Genomic DNA, 17,551 nt, shown 5'->3' with positions numbered 1-17,551 from the left:
TGTTACCTTCACAACTGGTGCAAAGATGTCGGTATAGTTGATTCCTTCCTTCTGCTTGAAGCCTTTGACTACCAACCGGGTCTTGTACCTCCTAAAGCCATCATGCTCCTCTTTGATCCTGTACACCCACTTCTTGTGAAGAGTCTTCTTACCAACTCACGTCTTGTACCTTTGATTCCTTCCTTCCCATATATTGTTGAAGGTGAAAGACTTCATCCCGTACTTTATTGCAAGCTCCCACTTGCCTGAATCTCTTACCTGACATGTTTCATCATAGCATTCAGACTCTCCTCCATCTGTAATAAGTAAATAATCCATATACCTTTTATTTGGTACATGGGGTCAAGAAGATCTCCTAAACTCCGGAGCTAGAGTAGAAGGCAGTGGTGCGATGATCTGCTCCACAGGTTCCTCTTCTTGAGGATTCTTAGTGTTTTTCTGTTGTATCTCGACACCTTTTGGGACATCATCCAAATCTACATGAGTTGTTTCATTACGAATTGGTTCAATGGATTCTGTTGTGTGTCTGTCTTTCTCGGCATTTTGCGGTTGTATCTCGACACCTTCTAGGACATCATCCAAGTCTACATAGGTTATTTCATTATGAAGTGGTTCTATAGGTTCTATTGTGTGTCTATTCTTGTACATCACTTTTTCATTGAAGATCACATCTCTACTTCCGATTACCTTCTTGTTTTCATCCTTCCAAATGTGATACCCATACTCATCCTCACCGTAGCCAACAAAGGTGCATTTCCGGGACTTTGGATCAAGCTTTTTTCTGATATGATCACTAATATGCACATATGCAACCCAACCAAAACTTTCAAACATGAAAGTCTCACCTCTTTTCCGCTCCATACTTCTTCTGGTAGTCTGAGGTCCAATGGTACTGATGGATTCCTATTGATCAAGTATGCTGCTGTGTTGACTGCCTCTGCCCAAAATTGCTTTGGTACGCCTGACTGCATACACATACTTCTGACTCTTTCGGTCAACGATCAGTTCATCCGCTCGACTACGCCGTTGTGCAGGGGCGTACCTAGCACAGTTCTTTCCATCTTGATACCATGTTTATAACAGAATTTCTTGAACCTGGTGTTTTCATACTCACTACCGTTGTCGGTTCTCAGCTTCTTGATTTTTAAACCAATTTCATTTTCGACCATTGCTTTCCATATCTTGAAAGCATCAAAGACATCTGATTTATATTTTAGAAAGTAAACTCATACTTTCTGAGAATGATCATCGATAAATATCACAAAGTAATTCCTTTCGCCTATGGATGAGACGGTCGTTGGTCACTATACGTCTGAATGGACTAGTTCAAGTCTCTACTTCTTTGGGGTACGGGAGTATGTCTGGAAACTGACCCTCTTCTGTTTTCCGATTATGCAATCCTCGCAAATGTCAATCTCCACTAACCGTAGATCACTCAATTTTCCCTTTGAGTGTATCACTCTAAGTCCCTTCTTGCTTATGTGACCGAGTCATTGGTGCCAAATGTTCCTATCGTCATTTCCTATAGCAACTGAAATAGATATACAGGCATTGGAGGACACATAAAGTGTTCCACTTTTCTTACCTTGTGTAATCATCAATGCACCCTTTAATATCTTCTATTCATCGTCAATTTTCAACTTCCATACGGACCCATTCATCTTGATCTTCACAATTCCTTTGCCGACTATATCGCAAGGTTGATCATTGCCAAGGTATACCTTACCGTAGTCACCTAGTGTATACTCCTCTATGCAATCTCTGCTGCAAGTGGCTTGAAATGAGGCTCCAGAGTCTAAGACCCAAGACTCCTTTTTGCTCTCCAAAGAGTTCTTTCCTTGGACCTTTACACTGATTTTTTTAATGTCCGATCTTCCCATAGTTTTAGCACTCAATATTCTTTGTGCCTTGGGAACCTTTGGAATTTCTAAATCTGGACCGTCTAGTCCTAGATCTTCCGTGATTGTTTAATCACTCATGCCCGCTTCCTTTCCATGAATCTTTCACTCGGCTTTCCACATTCAAGGTTGAACTTGAAGTGGAAGCATTGTTTGACTGCATCCTGATCTCTTTCGTCAAAATCATATTGATGACTTCGTCATACTTCAGTTTTGATTTTCCTACAGAGCTACTGATCGCAGTAACAATACCTTTCCAACTCTCGGGCAACTGACTGAGAATCAGCAAGGCACAGATTTCGCTGTCAAACGTGATTTCAATTGAGGCGAGTTGATCTGATAGCTCGTTGAAATTATTCAGATGTTTACTAAAACTTTCACCAGAGGGCATGTGCATGATGAACATCTTTTTTATTAAATGTATCTTATTGGCGGCTGATGGCTACTCATACGTGTTGGAAAGCGCATCCATAAGTGAATTAGTGGTTGTCATGTGCTTGATGTTGAAGGCAACAGACTTTGCCAGCGTTATCCTGACAGCTCTAAAAGTCTTCCGGTCAAGCAACTCCCACTTGTCCTCCTTCATGGATTTTGGCTTTCCCTTCAGTGGTAAGTGCAACTCCTTACCAAACAAGTAGTCCTCAATTTGTATCTTCCAAAAACCAAAATTGGTGCCGTCAAACATCACGACCTTTTAGCTCTTTTCGTTCGACATCTCGATTCACCTATCTATAGATGTAATCAGCTCAAACGGACAACACGGTTGGATCCAGAATAGTCGAAAACCTTGGAATGGTTCAACTTGTTCAAGAAATGGACTTGAAATGGCTCCGAAAAGCCTGGTCAATCTTTCTGGTCAAAAGGTCAACCCTCTGTTAAATTTAATAGAATATCCACTTTTTAACGGAATATTTCGTTAACGTCATTGACGCCGTTTGCAGACATGGCAAAGTGGGTCCTAGCTGATGATGTGGCAGCTAACGTGGATGCTGACTGGGATGACATGTGGCGCTGACGTGGACTGGAGGCTGCTGATAGAGCGGTGAGGTGGTAGCTGATAGGGCTACTGATGTGACATGCTAACGTCAGCTTCTTCTTCAAGCTGCAGCAGGCGTATGAGGTACATGTCGTGGGCTGGTTGGCGCGTAAGGTCACGTGTCGGTGACCTAGCAGCGCATGAAGGCATGTGGCGACTATGACAGACTGCTTGAAGCGCGTGTGGACTCGTGGAGCCTCCGTACAAGCTCTGATTTGCTCTGTTGACTTCGTCTCACCGAGAGGAACACCCTGGTGTGCTCAAAACTTGATTTTGAGCTACTTGAATTTCTGGGCAGTGGCAATTTTGCTTTGATTTGGCTCTGATACCAATTGTTAGGGATTGAGGAGCAACAATCACACCACAAATATAAATAAACAAACAATGCAAGAAATGAACACCTAGATTTAATATGGTTTGGCCCAAACTGGCCTACGTTTACGGAGCACACAAATCTTCACTAAAACTAGGAGAAAATACAAGGAGGAGGAGGAGGCAACTACACTCCACTCAACTCAACTCTCTCTCTCTCACACCTCTCATTCTCTCTCACCTTTAACTAAATTACACTCATATATTTCACACACACATATCCATATATATATATATAGCCATGGATGGAGATGGATAGGAATGGTAGGTGGTAATGAGATTCAATGAAAGTGAGCTGAGGTTGTTAGAAGTGGCTAGCACCGTCACTACAGCTCAACAATGTTGGCACTCTACAGCTCAACAAAACTGGCACCGTCTCTATAGCTCAATAATGTTGGCACCATCTGTAACGACCTGAAGAGTAACAATTTTTAAATAATAAAAGAAAGGGGAATGGAAACTGGAAACAGAAGGAGCAAGTTGACTTCGTCGACGAACGCAACATTGCATTTTGGAAAGGAAAAATCCAGAGGAATTCTCAGCTTTTCGTTGACGAATACAGGGGACTCGTCGACGAAGGTATAAGAGAATTCGTCGATAAATACAGGGGACTTGTCGACGAAGGTATAAGAGAATTCGTCGATGAATACAGGGGCTCGTCGATGAAGAAATACCGAAAGAGGTTAAAGCCGACTAAATTTCGTCGATGAAATTATTGAAGGATTTGTCGACGAATGACGTGGCTCATCGACGAAATCCCCTGTCTATAAATATGAAAATTCAGATTTTGACTTCCTAAAGAAGCTAAGTTTTCCCTCTCTCTCCCCTTCGGTCTTCTCTCTCTCTCTCTCTCTCTCTCTCTCTCTCTCTCTCTCTCTCTCTCTCTCTCTCTCTCTCTCTCTCTCTCTCTCTCTCTCTCTTTTTGATTTCGGGCTAGATCTTTGCCAGATCGATGATTTGAAGTCACCACGACGCTCTTGGGGAGGTTCTCTCCAAATCTGCTGGAGCAGATCGTTGGTAAAAGTAAGTTTGAAGTCATCCCATAGTTGAGGTAAGACCTTTTAAGCCAAATCTGGTTTTACAATAGTTATAAGAAATGATGTACGCATGAAAATACTAAAGTTTAATACTGGCAGTTTTCACTGTCAAGGTATTGGTCAGGAAATCCTACGGGAGTTAAACTAGATTGTTTTGGGGGCTTTTTCAGTATCCAAGTAAGGGGATAAACTAAACTAGTTCATTTTGAGAAAATGTATGTATACATAGTATTTGATTTCTGGAAAGTAAAAATGTTTATATATATATATATATATATATATATATATGATTTATATTTGGGGAAATACTATTTAAAAGATGATATGTTGAATACGTGGAAAATCTACTAGTGTGGCATGAGTAAAAAAATGTTATGAAATACTGTTTTCTGAAATGGGATTATGATATGTTTGTCGGCGTACGAGCCGTGCTATGTGTGATTTGCCAGCGTACGGGCAGTGCTATGATATGTTTGCCGGCGTACGGGCCGTGCTATGATGTGATTTTCCAGCATACGAGCTGTGTTATGATATGTTTGTCGGCGTACGAGTCATGCTATGATGTGATTTGCCAGCATACGGGTTGTGCTATGATATGTTTGCCGGCGTACAGGCCATGCTATGATAAAATGTGTAATATCGGCGTATAGGCCAATGATTTTCATGATATACGTATATATACAAAATGATATGATTGATGTGAAAATTAATGATATGAGATATCCATGTATCATAGTTTCATTATATGTATATGATATCAGAACCTAGTTGGCTTGGTCTAGGCTAGCACTTGCACGGTACCGTTGCTATGTGTCCATGGTCTCAGTGATCATGATATCTGTGCTAACACTGCTGTACAGAGTGGTGTGAGATTGGATGGTCGATGTGGTTTTTAAAAAGGGTGGGATCGCCCCTGGTGCACGAACTAGGTCAGGCAGACACATCGAACTTACAGATTGTACTGTTGACTTGGCAGTGATCGGCTAACCATTGTCAGGTCCCGCCTTTGGGCCACACAACCCAGTCATGTGGGGGTAATACATGACAACCGCCAGCTAACCTACTAGGGACATTTTGTGTTATTATTATTATGATATGAGATGAGATATGATAATGAAAATGCAGTATATTCTGCCATGATTTGATATATATATATATATATATATATATATGTTTTCCCAGATTTGATAAATAGTTATAGAATATGTTATGGTATATGTAAAACACGAAATGCTCATGTTGCCACACACTGGTATTAGTTTATTTCCCTTACTGAGAGGTGTCTCACCCTAAATTTTATAAACTTTTCAAGAGCCCCAGATAGGAGTGCGGGAAAGGCCCCACCGAGCTAGAGCTGTTGTCTGCCCTTTTTGAAGGGTAAGCTTTGGTAGGGACAGTTAGATTTTGTGGGAAGTGTTCCCAAATTTTGTTCTTTTGGGATGTATATACTAAAATACAGTGGTATAGTGACTTTGGTAATTGTAGTAATGTGATGGATGTTTTGTAATTACAATATTGTGATTATATGTTTCCCTGCTACTTAGGCTTCCGTGTTTTATTTTGATGTATCCCTGGTACCCACGGGCCCTGGTGGATCATGATCTATTGAGCTGGAATATGAGATACTGATTTTATTATTATTATGTTTAAAAAAAATGTGAAAATTGAGCAGGTCATCACAGTGTGGTATCAGAGTCTAGGTTGTTAGGTTCTGTAAACTTTAGAATGCAGCAGGAAATGATACCAAAGTCTAGGAAAGATTTAAGGTTGTTCTACAATCTAGAGGCAGGACTTCCGTGGTAGTTTCTGTGTTTTTCCTGGGGTGACAATTTCAGGAAAACCATAGTAAGCTATTGTCGGGTTGTGTTCCTAGAATGTAGGACTGGGATTAGAAATGAGTTAGAAATGTTGAGATAAGTGGTGAGGATAGGTGGGTAAATTATGAGGATGGGATTACTGAGTTGCAACTGCTATTTTCCAGGATGGATCCAAAAGGAAATAGTGTCCATGCGAGTGGCAGTAATGGAGCAGGACCATCAGGTGTAGTTGGGATCGACTCTGACGCGGTATTACGTAGTGTGGCTCAGTAGGTTATGGCTGAGATCGCTAGGAGCTCGAGGGAGCAGAATGGTCCATCTGCAGGCCATGGGTGCACTATAGAGAAGCTTACGAAGATGAATCCTCCGGCATTCTCAGGTGGAGTTGATCTTGTAGCCGCCGAGAATTGGATGCAGGAGACCGAGAAAATCTTGATTGTGTTGCAGTGTATTGAGGAACAGAGGGTTCTCTTCGCCACCTATAGACTAACAGGAGAGGCCAAGAGGTGGTGGACTGCAGTGAGACTGTTGAAGCAACAGAGGGTGACCCCAATAGCCATGACATAAGACCGGTTTAAAGATTTGTTCTTTGATCGGTATTTTTCAGCTACTGTCAGGGAGGCTAAGGTAGAAGAGTTCCTGAGTCTGAAGCAGGGACAACTATCCATCCAGCAGTATGCGGCGTGTTTTATCGAGCTCTCTCGTTTTGCCCTATACATTGTTCCTGATGAAGCGAGGAAAGTCAGGCAGTTTGAGAAAGGCTTGAGGTGGAGTATATTCAAGCAGGTGGTGGTGCTTTGGATCCAGAACTTTGCTGAGTTAGTCGATAGGGCAGCCTTGACAGAGATTGGTGAGTGTCTTGATCTAGAGGAGTAAGGACAGAGGAAGAGATCTGCATCTACCGGCTACCAGTAGGGACATAGACCGGGTCAATGGAGGAGAGGAAATCACGGTAGATGATGGAGGCAGGAGATGGGAGGACGCGAGGTACAGACAGGGTAGGGTTCTTCAATCTGTTTGACTTGTGGTAGGAGACACTGGGGAGAGTGCCGAGCTGGTGGTATGGTATGTTATCTCTGCGGTAGGTCAGGGCACATGGTGCGAGACTGTCCTACCCCACTAGATGGTGGTGTCGTGTGTTATCGCTGCGGTAGATCGGGGCACATGGAGCGAGATTGCCCTACCCCACTAGATGTTGTTCTAGCTCTCAAACCATACCAGGGAGGTTATCAGGTGCCACGTGGGGGCCAGTAGAGGAATACGGCTCCAGCCAGGGTGTTTACTCTGACGCCAGGTGAGGCTAAGATGGCGAGTAACATAGTGACAGGTATGTTTGCTATGTTTTCTTTTAAAGTTATAGCATTGTTTGATTTAGGAGCTACGCACTCGTTCGTGTCTTCGGGGTGTATTAAATTATGCAGGGCTGAAACACAATCGTTAGATGTTGAATTGTTGGTATCTACACCAACTGGGTTAGCAGTGATGTTTAATAGGGTGCTCCGAGGTTGTCCAGTTGATATTCAAGGAAAGACTTTGTCTGCTGATCTGATAGTGCTGGACATGCATGGGTTTGATGTTATTTTTGGCATGGATTGGCTAGTGGCCCATTTTTCCAACATAGATTGCCGAGCACGAGAAGTGATATTCAGACCTCCGGGGAAAGCTGAGTTCAAGTTTGTAGGGTCGCGATTGCAATCCCCTCCTCAGTTAATTTTAGCTATTCAGGCCAGAAGAATACTGCTGAGTGGTTGTCAAGGGTTTATGACTGTAGTGAAGGAGATATCAGAGAATGAATCGAAACTTGCTAGCACGCCCGTAGTAAAGGAGTTTACAGACGTTTTCCCATATGAGTTACCAGGCTTGCCACCCGATCGTGAGGTAGATTTCTCTATTGATCTACTTCCAAGTACAGCGCCAATTTCTAAAGTATCATACCGGATGGCGCCCGCAAATTTGGCAGAATTGAAAAATCAGTTGCAAGATTTACTTGATAAAGGCTTCATACGACCCAGTGTATCTTCGTGGGGAGCTTCAGTTTTATTTGTGAAGAAGAAAGATGGGACCATGAGGATGTCTATAGACTATAGGGAGATTAATAAGGTGACAATCAAAAACAAGTATCCTCTACCCCGCATTGACGATTCGTTTGATCAGCACTAGGGTACACGAGTGTATTCGAAGATTGACCTCAGATCCGGTTACCATCAGGTAAAAGTGAAAGCAGAAGACGTCTCGAAGATGGCCTTCAGCACCAGGTACGAGTTTCTTATTATGCCGTTTGGTCTGACGAATGTTCCTGCGATATTTATGGACTTGATGAACAGAGTCTTCCACCAATACCTAGACCAGTTTGTTGTTGTTTTTATTGATGATGTACTGGTCTATTCGAAGAGCTATGAGGAGCATGAGACGCACTTCAGGCTGGTTTTATAGACACTTCGGGAAAAGAAGTTGTATGTCAAGTTTAGTAAATGTGAATTTTGGCTTGAGAAGGTCGTGTTCTTGGGACATGTTGTATCTGGAGACGGTATTTCTATGGATCCTAGCAAGATTGAGGCAATAGTAAATTGGGCTAGACCGAGAAATGTCTAGGAGATTAGGAGTTTCTTGGGGCTAACTAGCTATTATCGCCGTTTCGTTGAGGGATTCTCAGCCTTGTCAGGACCTTTGACACGACTAACGGGGAAGAATGTTAGATTTGAGTGGGATGACAGCTGTGAGCAGAGTTTTCAAGAACTGAAGCAAAGATTAGTCACAACACCAGTATTAGTTATTCCATCAGGGGGTGAGGGTATGTCATTTACAGTGATGCGTCCTTGAAGGAACTTGGCTGTGTATTGATGCAACATAGCAGGGTAATGGCATATGCGTCCAGGAAGTTGAAGAAATATGAAAAGAACTACCCTACACATGATCTTGAATTGGCTGCAGTGGTACATGCATTGAAAATTTGGAGGCATTACCTATACGGCAAGCATTGTGAGATTTTCTCCGATCACAAGAGCTTAAAGTATTTCTTCACGCAGAAGGAACTGAATATAAGGCAGAGAAGGTGGTTGGAGCTAATAAAGGATTTTGATTGTACCACCAGTTATCACCTAGGAAAAGCAAACACAGTGGCTGATGCGTTGAGCAGGAAATCCAGAGAACCAATGTTGGCAGCTATGGAGATCCAGCATCCGATCATGATGGATCTGGAGAGACTCGACATAGAGTTGCTGGAGAGTGATCTTCTAGTGTGTATTGTCATTTTAGTAGTACAGTCTACTCTGCAAGAAAGAATTAAAGCCGCTCAAAAGGAAGACTCAGAATTAGCAGAGGTGATGGATAGAGTACAGAATGGTCAGGGGGAGGAGTTCAATATTGCAGATGACAGAACTTTGCGATTCCATTCCAGATTATGCGTTCCTGCCGATACTGAGATCAGGAAGACCATTTTAGAAAAGGCTCACAAATCCTTGTATACGGTTCATCCCGGTAGTATAAAGATGTACAGGGACCTGCGAGAGTCGTACTGGTGGAGTGGTATGAAAAGAGATATCGCCGAGTATGTAGCCCAATGTTTGATGTGCCAGCAGGTAAAGGCTGAGCACCAGAGGCCGGCAGGGCAGTTGCAGCCGTTATTTATCCCAGAGTGTAAGTGGGATCATATATCTATGGACTTCGTGTCAAGACTGCCAATGGCATTACATGGCTAGAATGCCATCTGGGTGATTGTTGACCGATTGACTAAGACCACCCACTTTATACCTATCAAGATCAGTTACTCCCTCAGTCGTTTAGCGGAGATTTACATTCAGGAAATAGTTCGTTCTCATGGGGTGCCTGTATCTATTATGTCAGATCGAGACCCGCGATTCATGTCATGATTTTGGAGGAGCTTGTAGGAGGCTATGGGGTCTCAGTTATCGTTTAACACGACATTCCATCCACAGTCAGATGGGCAGACTGAGAGGACAATACAGATACTAGAAGATATGCTCCGAGCGTGTGTATTAGACTTTGGGGGTAGTTGGACTCAGTTCATGCCATTGGTAGAGTTCACGTATAATAATAGTTACCAGTCCAGCATTGACATGACACCATTTGAGGCTCTATATGGTAGGAGATGTCGGTCTCCTTTGTTTTGGGATGAAGTGGGTGAGCGGCGAGTAGTGGGGCCAGAACTAGTATAGCAAGCGCGTGATAAGGTTCGGCTTATGAGAGACAGGATCAGTGCAGCTCAGAGCAGACAGAAAAGTTATGCCGACTATCGCCGCAGGAATTTAGAGTTTGATGTGGGTGAACACATATTCTTGAAGATAGCTCCGATGAAAGGGGTTATGCGATTTGAGAAGATGGGTAAACTTAGTCCTAGGTTTATCGGTCCATTTGAGATTCTAGATAAAGTGGAACCCGTAGCCTACAGGCTAACTTTACCACCTGTGTTATCCAGGATCCACGACGTATTCCATGTTGCTATGTTAAGGAAATACGTCACAAATCCTTCTCATATCATCAATTATGATGAGTTGGAGCTTAGTGATTCACTGGAGTATGAGGAGTATTAGTACAGATTCTAGATAGGAAAGTACATGAGCTATGTAATAAGAAGATTCCTCACGTAAAAGTTTTGTGGAGGAGTCACGCAATTGAAGAGGCTTCTTGGGAGTCCGAGGAGCATATGAAACAGAAGTACCCACATCTATTCCAAGAAGTTTGATTGGGTAAAATGTAAGTAGTTAGGTAATATTTTCTTTTGTAGGTACATGTAGTGGTTTAAATAGTATAGAATTTTAGTTTTGGGAGAAGTTTCCTTTTATATATGTAATCTCCTAGGACTCGAAATGTAACCACGGTATTCCTCCGCCATAAGTGAGGGTAAGTAATAAAATAAGTAGACCATTTTTCTTAAGGGATAACGAGTTAAGTGAATAGTAAATTTCGAGGGCAAAATTTTATAAGGAGGGAAGAATGTAATGACCTGAAGAGTAACGGTTTTTAAATAATAAAAGAAAGGGGAATGAAAACTAGAAACAGAAGTAAGAAGTCGATGACATTGCATTTTGAAAAGGAAAAATCCTGAGGAATTCTTAGCTCTTCGTCAACGAATACAGGGGACTCGTCGACGAAGGTATAAGAGAATTCGTCGACGAATACAGGGGCTCGTCGATGAAGAAATACCGAGAGAGGTTAGAGCCGACTGAATTTCGTCGACGAAATTATTGAAAGATTCGTCGACAAATGATGTCACTTGTCGACGAAATCCCCAGTCTATAAATATGAAAATCCAGATTTTGACTTCCTAAAGAAGCTAAGTTTTCCCTCTCTCTCTCTCTCTCTCCCCTTCGGTCTTCTCTCTCTCTCTCTCTCTTCGATTTCAAGCTAAATCTTCACCAGATCGACGATTTGAAGTCACCACGACGCTCCTAGAGAAGTTCTCTCCAAATCTTCCGAAGTTGATCGTTGGTGAAGCGAGTTGGAAATCATCCCAGAGTTGAGGTAAGGCTTTTTAAGCCAAATTTGGTCTTGCGATAGTTATAAGAAATGATATACGTATGAAAATACTGAAATTTAATACTGGCAGTTTTCATTTTCAGGGTATTGGTCAGGAAATCCTACGGGAGTTAGACTAGATTGTTTTGGGGGCTTTCTTAGTATCCAAGTAAGGGGATAAACTAAGCTAGTCTTTTTTGATAAAATGTATGTATACATAGTATTTGATTTCTGGAAAGTAAAAATGCTTATATATATATATATGATTTATATTTAGGGAAATACTATTTAAATGATGATACGTTGAATACGTGGAAAATCTGCTAGTGTGGCATGAGTATAAAAATGTTATGAAATATTGTTTTCTGAAATGGGATTATGATATGTTTGCCGGCGTACAGGGCGTGCAATGATGTGATTTGCCAGCGTACGGGTTGTATATATACGTATATATACAAAATGATATGATTGATGTGAAAATTAATGATATGAGATATCCATGTATCACAATTTCATTATATGTATATGATATCAGAACCTAGTTGGCTTGGTCTAGGCTACCACTTGCACGGTACCGTTGCTATGTGTCCATGGTCTTCGTGATCCTGATATCTGTGTTAACGCCGCTATACGGAGTGATGTGAGATTGGATGGTTGATGTGGTTTTTAAGAAGGGTGCGATCGCCCCTAGTGTACGGACCAGGTCAGGCAGACCCATCGAACTTACAAACTGTACTGTTGACTTGGCAATGGTCGGCCAACCATTGTCAGGTCCCGCTTTCGGGCCACAGAACCCAGTCATGTGGGGGTAATATATGACAACAGCCAGCTAACCTACTAGGGACGTTTTGTGTTATTATTATTATGCTATAAGATGAGATATGATAATGAAAATACACTATATTCTACCATGATTTGATATATATATATATATATATATATATATGTTTTCCCAGATTTGATAAACAGTTACAGAATATGTTATGTATGGTATATGTAAAACACGAAATGCTTATGTTACCACACATTGGTATTAGTTTATTTCCCTTACTGAGAGGTGTTTCACCCCTAAATTTTATAAACTTTTCAGGAGCCCCAGATAGGAGTGCGGGAAAGGCCCCGCAAAGCTAAAGCTGTTGTCTGCCCTTTTTGAAGGGTAAGCTTTGGTAGGGACAGTTAAATTTTGTGGCATGTGTTCCCAAATTTTGTTCTTTTGGGATGTATATACTAAAATACAGTGGTATAGTGACTCTGGTAATTGTAGTAATGTGATGGATGTTTTGTAATTATAATATTGTGATTATATGTTTCTCTGCTGTTTAGACTTCCGTGTTGTGTTCTGATGTATCCTTGGTAGCCACGGGCCCAGGTGGATCATGATCTATTGAGCTGGAATATGAGATACTGATTTTATTATTATTATGTTTTAAAAAAAATGTGGAAATTGAGCAGGTCGTCACACCATCTCTACAACTCAACAATACTGGCACCGTCTCCATTATAGCTTATCAATGCTGGCACTATCTCCATTATGGGCTATCCATTCTAGTTATAGAATTTGTTGATGCTGGAAATGGATCATCCTTTTAGAGGTTGATAGTATGAAAGGTTGATGAAGACTCATCATCACCTTCAAGATCCATAACAAGGAACTACGCTCCTAGAGGTTGGGGATCTCTTTGATGCTTAAGTTAATCAATCCGTTTGGAGAAATGAAAAAGAGAGCTGTCTGAGAGAGAGAGAGAGAGAGAGAGAGAGAGAGAGAGAGAGAGAGAGAGAGAGAGAGAGAGATTGTTCTACGTCTGATTAATCTTATCTTCTGAGAATGACTTTCCCCCCTATGGCTTGGCTTTTTGTGGCTTAACTGCACTTGGATGTGGACTCCGCACTCTGGATGTGGGTGGTTGTTAATATGCTAATAATCGCCTACATTGGCCTGTACGTACTCAATTGCTTTGCAAGTTTGGGCAGGGCTGTACCTCTTGAGGTCTGCGGGTGCAGCCATGATCGCTTGGCCTTGTTTTTCCTTCCTCATCTTTCTCGTAAACAAAATTTTTGACCCTTCAAGTTTTAATTGTTGAAATGTCTGGCAATTTGTACTGAAGCAAAATTCGTTAACCATAGCTTGACAGCTACATTATAAAAGTGTCTGGGAAACTGTTGGCATTGAATTTCTAGAGTGAAGGGGAAAAGGCAGTACAAGTGAAGGTTGTTTCGTCTTCGGTGGAGGAGGTTGGTAAGTTCAAGGGGTTGCCACATGCGTTGTGCTCCCCCCTCCCCCGCCCCCCCCCCCCCCCCCCCCCCCCCCCCACTACTGTGTTTTCTAGCTACACGCCAAACACCATCCGTAGCATCCTTGTGCTCTGTTCGGAAAAAATCTTGTGGAATTCATATAATGTCAAAATGTGAGTGTAAAATTAATCATTTCCCCTCTTTTCCTATGATGAAAATTAAGGGGTGGTTCATCCTTTTCGTTTGAACTTCATAATTCGAAACTCAAGTCATGATGTAAAATGAGAATTTTGTATTGACTTGTTTGATATATGTGCATCTTATATGTTCAGGAAAATAGCACAAAAAATTCACAAATAAGGTTGAGCATGCCACTAATTGAGATTATTTAATTATTATTTTTTTGCAATCTTCAAATAATAAATATTGACTGACAAGCAAAACTGGTGAGGCGATTGGTTTTTTTTTTATATAAAAAATAAGAGGACAGCACGGTCAGCACTTTCTAGTTTTATTAGAAAATCTCTCACTTATGGCAGAGGAATACCGTGATTCTAATCTTGAGACTTTGAGAAATCAAAAACAAACTCTAAGACCCTAAAACTAACTTAACCAACATAATCAAAACCAATAAACCAATTACTAGCAACCAATCAAAAACAAAAAAACTAAACAACTATAAAGTGTTCGGTATAATATAAATATTTTACAATTATTTTTAGACAATATTCTCTTAATTCGAAATAACCAATGCCAAACGCACCTATAAATTAAGAAAGTTGACCCAAAGCATGCTTCCAGATTCCAGAAACATGGGCATCATTTGCAAGCTTTATGTAAGAAAGCTTCAAAATAAAAAATTGAATAATGAAAAATGGAATCAGCAAGCATGCGAAGTGTACATGTCCTTGAATTCAAACCTCCATATAAAATATAAGTAAGAAATGATGCGTCCAAACACCTTTTTCATCACACTTTTAACCAATTTCAATGAAAAGTCAAACCATTCCTTTTGAATTCTGAGGTGGTAAAATCATTCCACAGAAGAAATAGAGAAGTAAAAAAAGAAAACTAAAAAGGTGGTGACAGATAAAAGCACTAGAAATTAAAAATACAGAGATTTCCTTATGGTAGCAGACCTGCAGAAAACAGTATATTAAGTTATAATTGCAGGCTTCCGTAGTTTTCCAACTTTACAATGATGCAGCCTTTATTTTTTAACAAAATAGCTATTAGAAGAAGTGTACTAGACACAGACGGACAGCAACATGTTGATGAATTGGATCCTTATTTCAGCCTTGGAGACAGGTGAGCCTGCAATGGATTCTTCATCACTACTGTAAACTCTTGCTTCTCAGAGAGATCAACCTCATCTCCATCCACAGCCTTCCATTCAAAATGCCACACCAAATTAGCCACAAAGTACTCCAAATGAAGCATGGCCAGACCAGACCCTGGACATATCCTCCTCCCCGCGCCAAATGGCATCATCTTAATCTCTCTGCTCCCTGTTAGGTCAAATAGTTCCCCCCCATCTCCACCGTTCGATAGGAATCTCTCGGGCTTGAAAGCCGTCGGATCTTCCCACACCTTTGGGTCCCACCCCATGTCTGCTACCATGAAATTCACAACAGCATTTTTGGGCACAACGTAGTCATCCAATGTTACATCTTCAGTGACAGCGTGGGGCAGCACCATGTGGCCCGGAGGGTGCCGTCTCAGCCCTTCCAATATCACAGCTTTCAGGTATGGCATCTTCTGCAGATCCTCCTCTTTCACCTTTTCGGGTCCTCCTCCTCCTCCAAGTTCTCCGACAACCCCATTAATCTCTGCAAAAAGCTTTTCTTGAATATGTGGGTACTTCACCAGGTTGGCCATGATCCACTGCAGCGCCGTTGACGTAGTGTCGGTGCCGGCATTCAAAAACTCTGAGCACAGACTCACCATCTCTTCTTCATTAAGCTTTCTCTTCTCGTCCGGCAGCTTAAGATCAATAAAAGTATCGACATAAGACAAGACAGACTCATTCTTACCTTCTCCGTCTTGCATATTCTTCCGTTGGGTCTCCAGTTTGGCTTTCAATCGGTCTCTTATTAGAGGAATCAATACGTCTCCCTGGCTCTTGCGCATCTGCATTAACTCTTTCCAACGACTACGAAATAAAATCTTTCCCAATCTTGACCAGACATTGAGTATATTGAATCGTGCAGCGGATAGTAGGAGTTGACGCTGCACATCTTCGATATCTCTTATCTTCTTCTCCTCCAGCTCCTCACCAAAACACATGAAAACAAGCAAGCAAAACATGGCATACTGGAAATGGTCCATCACCTTAACTGGCTCTCCTAATTTTTGAGATTGGCTAGTCTTGAGGAGGTTGACAAGGATACACAAGACTCGCCTGCGAGCGTGAGAATAGGACTTCACCCGTGAGTGGTGGAGCATTTCTGAGGTGAGGTTGCGGCGCAGAAGGCGCCAGACAGGGCCGTAGGCAGCGGAGTTGACGCTATGTTGGTCGCTGCTAAAGATTCGGCCAACTGGAGTAGCTGCGGGACGATTAGCGAAGACAACGCCATTTTGTATCAAGGCTTGATGGGCAAGGGAATGGTTGGCAATGAAGATTGTCAGGCGAGAGCCAAAGCGGAGGGAGATGAGGGGTCCGTACTTGGTGTGCAGGTTCCGAAGAATGGATTCGATTTCTGAAATGGATTTCCGGAGCCATAGGAAATTGCCAATGATGGGAACAGTGGAGGGTCCTGGAGGGAGCTTGCCTTTGATTTTGCTGGGTTTAGGACTGGTGGGAGAGAGAAGATTGAAGAGGGACTTCAAGAGAGCAGCGATGCAAAGAGAAGCGATGATGATGAACCAGGTCTCCATCTTTTGGCCAATGGATGAAGAGGGTGTGCCTGGTAATAACAGCATATAGAACATGGTTTAGAGTTGGAAGGAGACTTCTTTTATGTTGACCATGAGTAACTTAAATTATTAAGCATCAGGTGGGGGCGGGCACATGTTTTGAAAGTGGGGAGTGTCATGAAGAGATAAATTTTTATTACATGTCGTTTTGGAAACTATTGTTCACATTCTTTATACGTAAACCCATCAACCACCCAACGGCAAAGGTACATTGGTTAACAGGATAAACGTTTTTCAATTAAAAAAAAAAACAATTTTCAGTTAAAAAAACTTAGTAAGTGAGAAATATTGGCAAAGAAAGGACAAAAAGGGAAGAATAAATTGCATGTCATTTCAGAATTTGATACATGACTTGAGAGTCTGAGACTATCATAGTAACGGCCAACAGGCCATCAAAGAGGTATCTCAAATGAACAAAACAAAAGCTAAAAGACAATAGCCAATGCAATTTTTTTTTCCTTTTAAAATTTCTTTAAGATAATCTTTTATCCTCTAGCCATTGTAAATTTTTCTCCCTTTTTAATTAATAGCTTTTCTTTTGGGAAAAAAAATTAAAAAAAAAAGAAAGCATCAAGGTCCTAAAACGTGAATTTATATGGTAAGGTGTTGTAACCTTTATAAGGCCAGGCAAAACTGATTTTAAGACATAAGCTTTTTATATTTCTATTTTTTTAAATAAGAATATGCAAATAAATTACATATATACTTTTTAAAATCAAAAATTAAGAAATTCACAAATAAAATTAAAAACCAAACATAATTTGTGAA

General features: G+C 41.4%; 2 protein-coding genes across 2 annotated transcripts in view; both read right to left on the bottom strand.

Moving 5' to 3' along the window:
- Nucleotides 1–14,947: 14,947 nt before the first annotated feature.
- Nucleotides 14,948–16,933, bottom strand: LOC131159259 (cytochrome P450 89A2-like). The gene has a single exon (XM_058114005.1). The coding sequence runs from the start codon at nucleotides 16,796–16,798 to the stop codon at nucleotides 15,155–15,157; it is 1,644 nt and encodes a 547-aa protein (XP_057969988.1). The 5' UTR covers nucleotides 16,799–16,933; the 3' UTR covers nucleotides 14,948–15,154.
- LOC131159258 (cytochrome P450 89A2-like) overlaps nucleotides 14,948–17,551 on the bottom strand; it is a 33,725-nt gene continuing 31,121 nt past the window's right edge. Inside the window, exon 3 of the mRNA XM_058114004.1 lies at nucleotides 14,948–16,773. The gene's annotated coding sequence lies outside the window, so the exon portion shown is untranslated. The remainder of the gene's footprint in view (nucleotides 16,774–17,551) is intronic.

This window comes from Malania oleifera, chromosome 7 (genome assembly GCF_029873635.1).
Source record: "Malania oleifera isolate guangnan ecotype guangnan chromosome 7, ASM2987363v1, whole genome shotgun sequence".
Taxonomy (NCBI): domain Eukaryota; kingdom Viridiplantae; phylum Streptophyta; class Magnoliopsida; order Santalales; family Ximeniaceae; genus Malania; species Malania oleifera.
The sequence above is the reverse complement of the archived record's forward strand: the minus strand, read 5'-3'. Positions and strand labels throughout refer to the sequence as shown.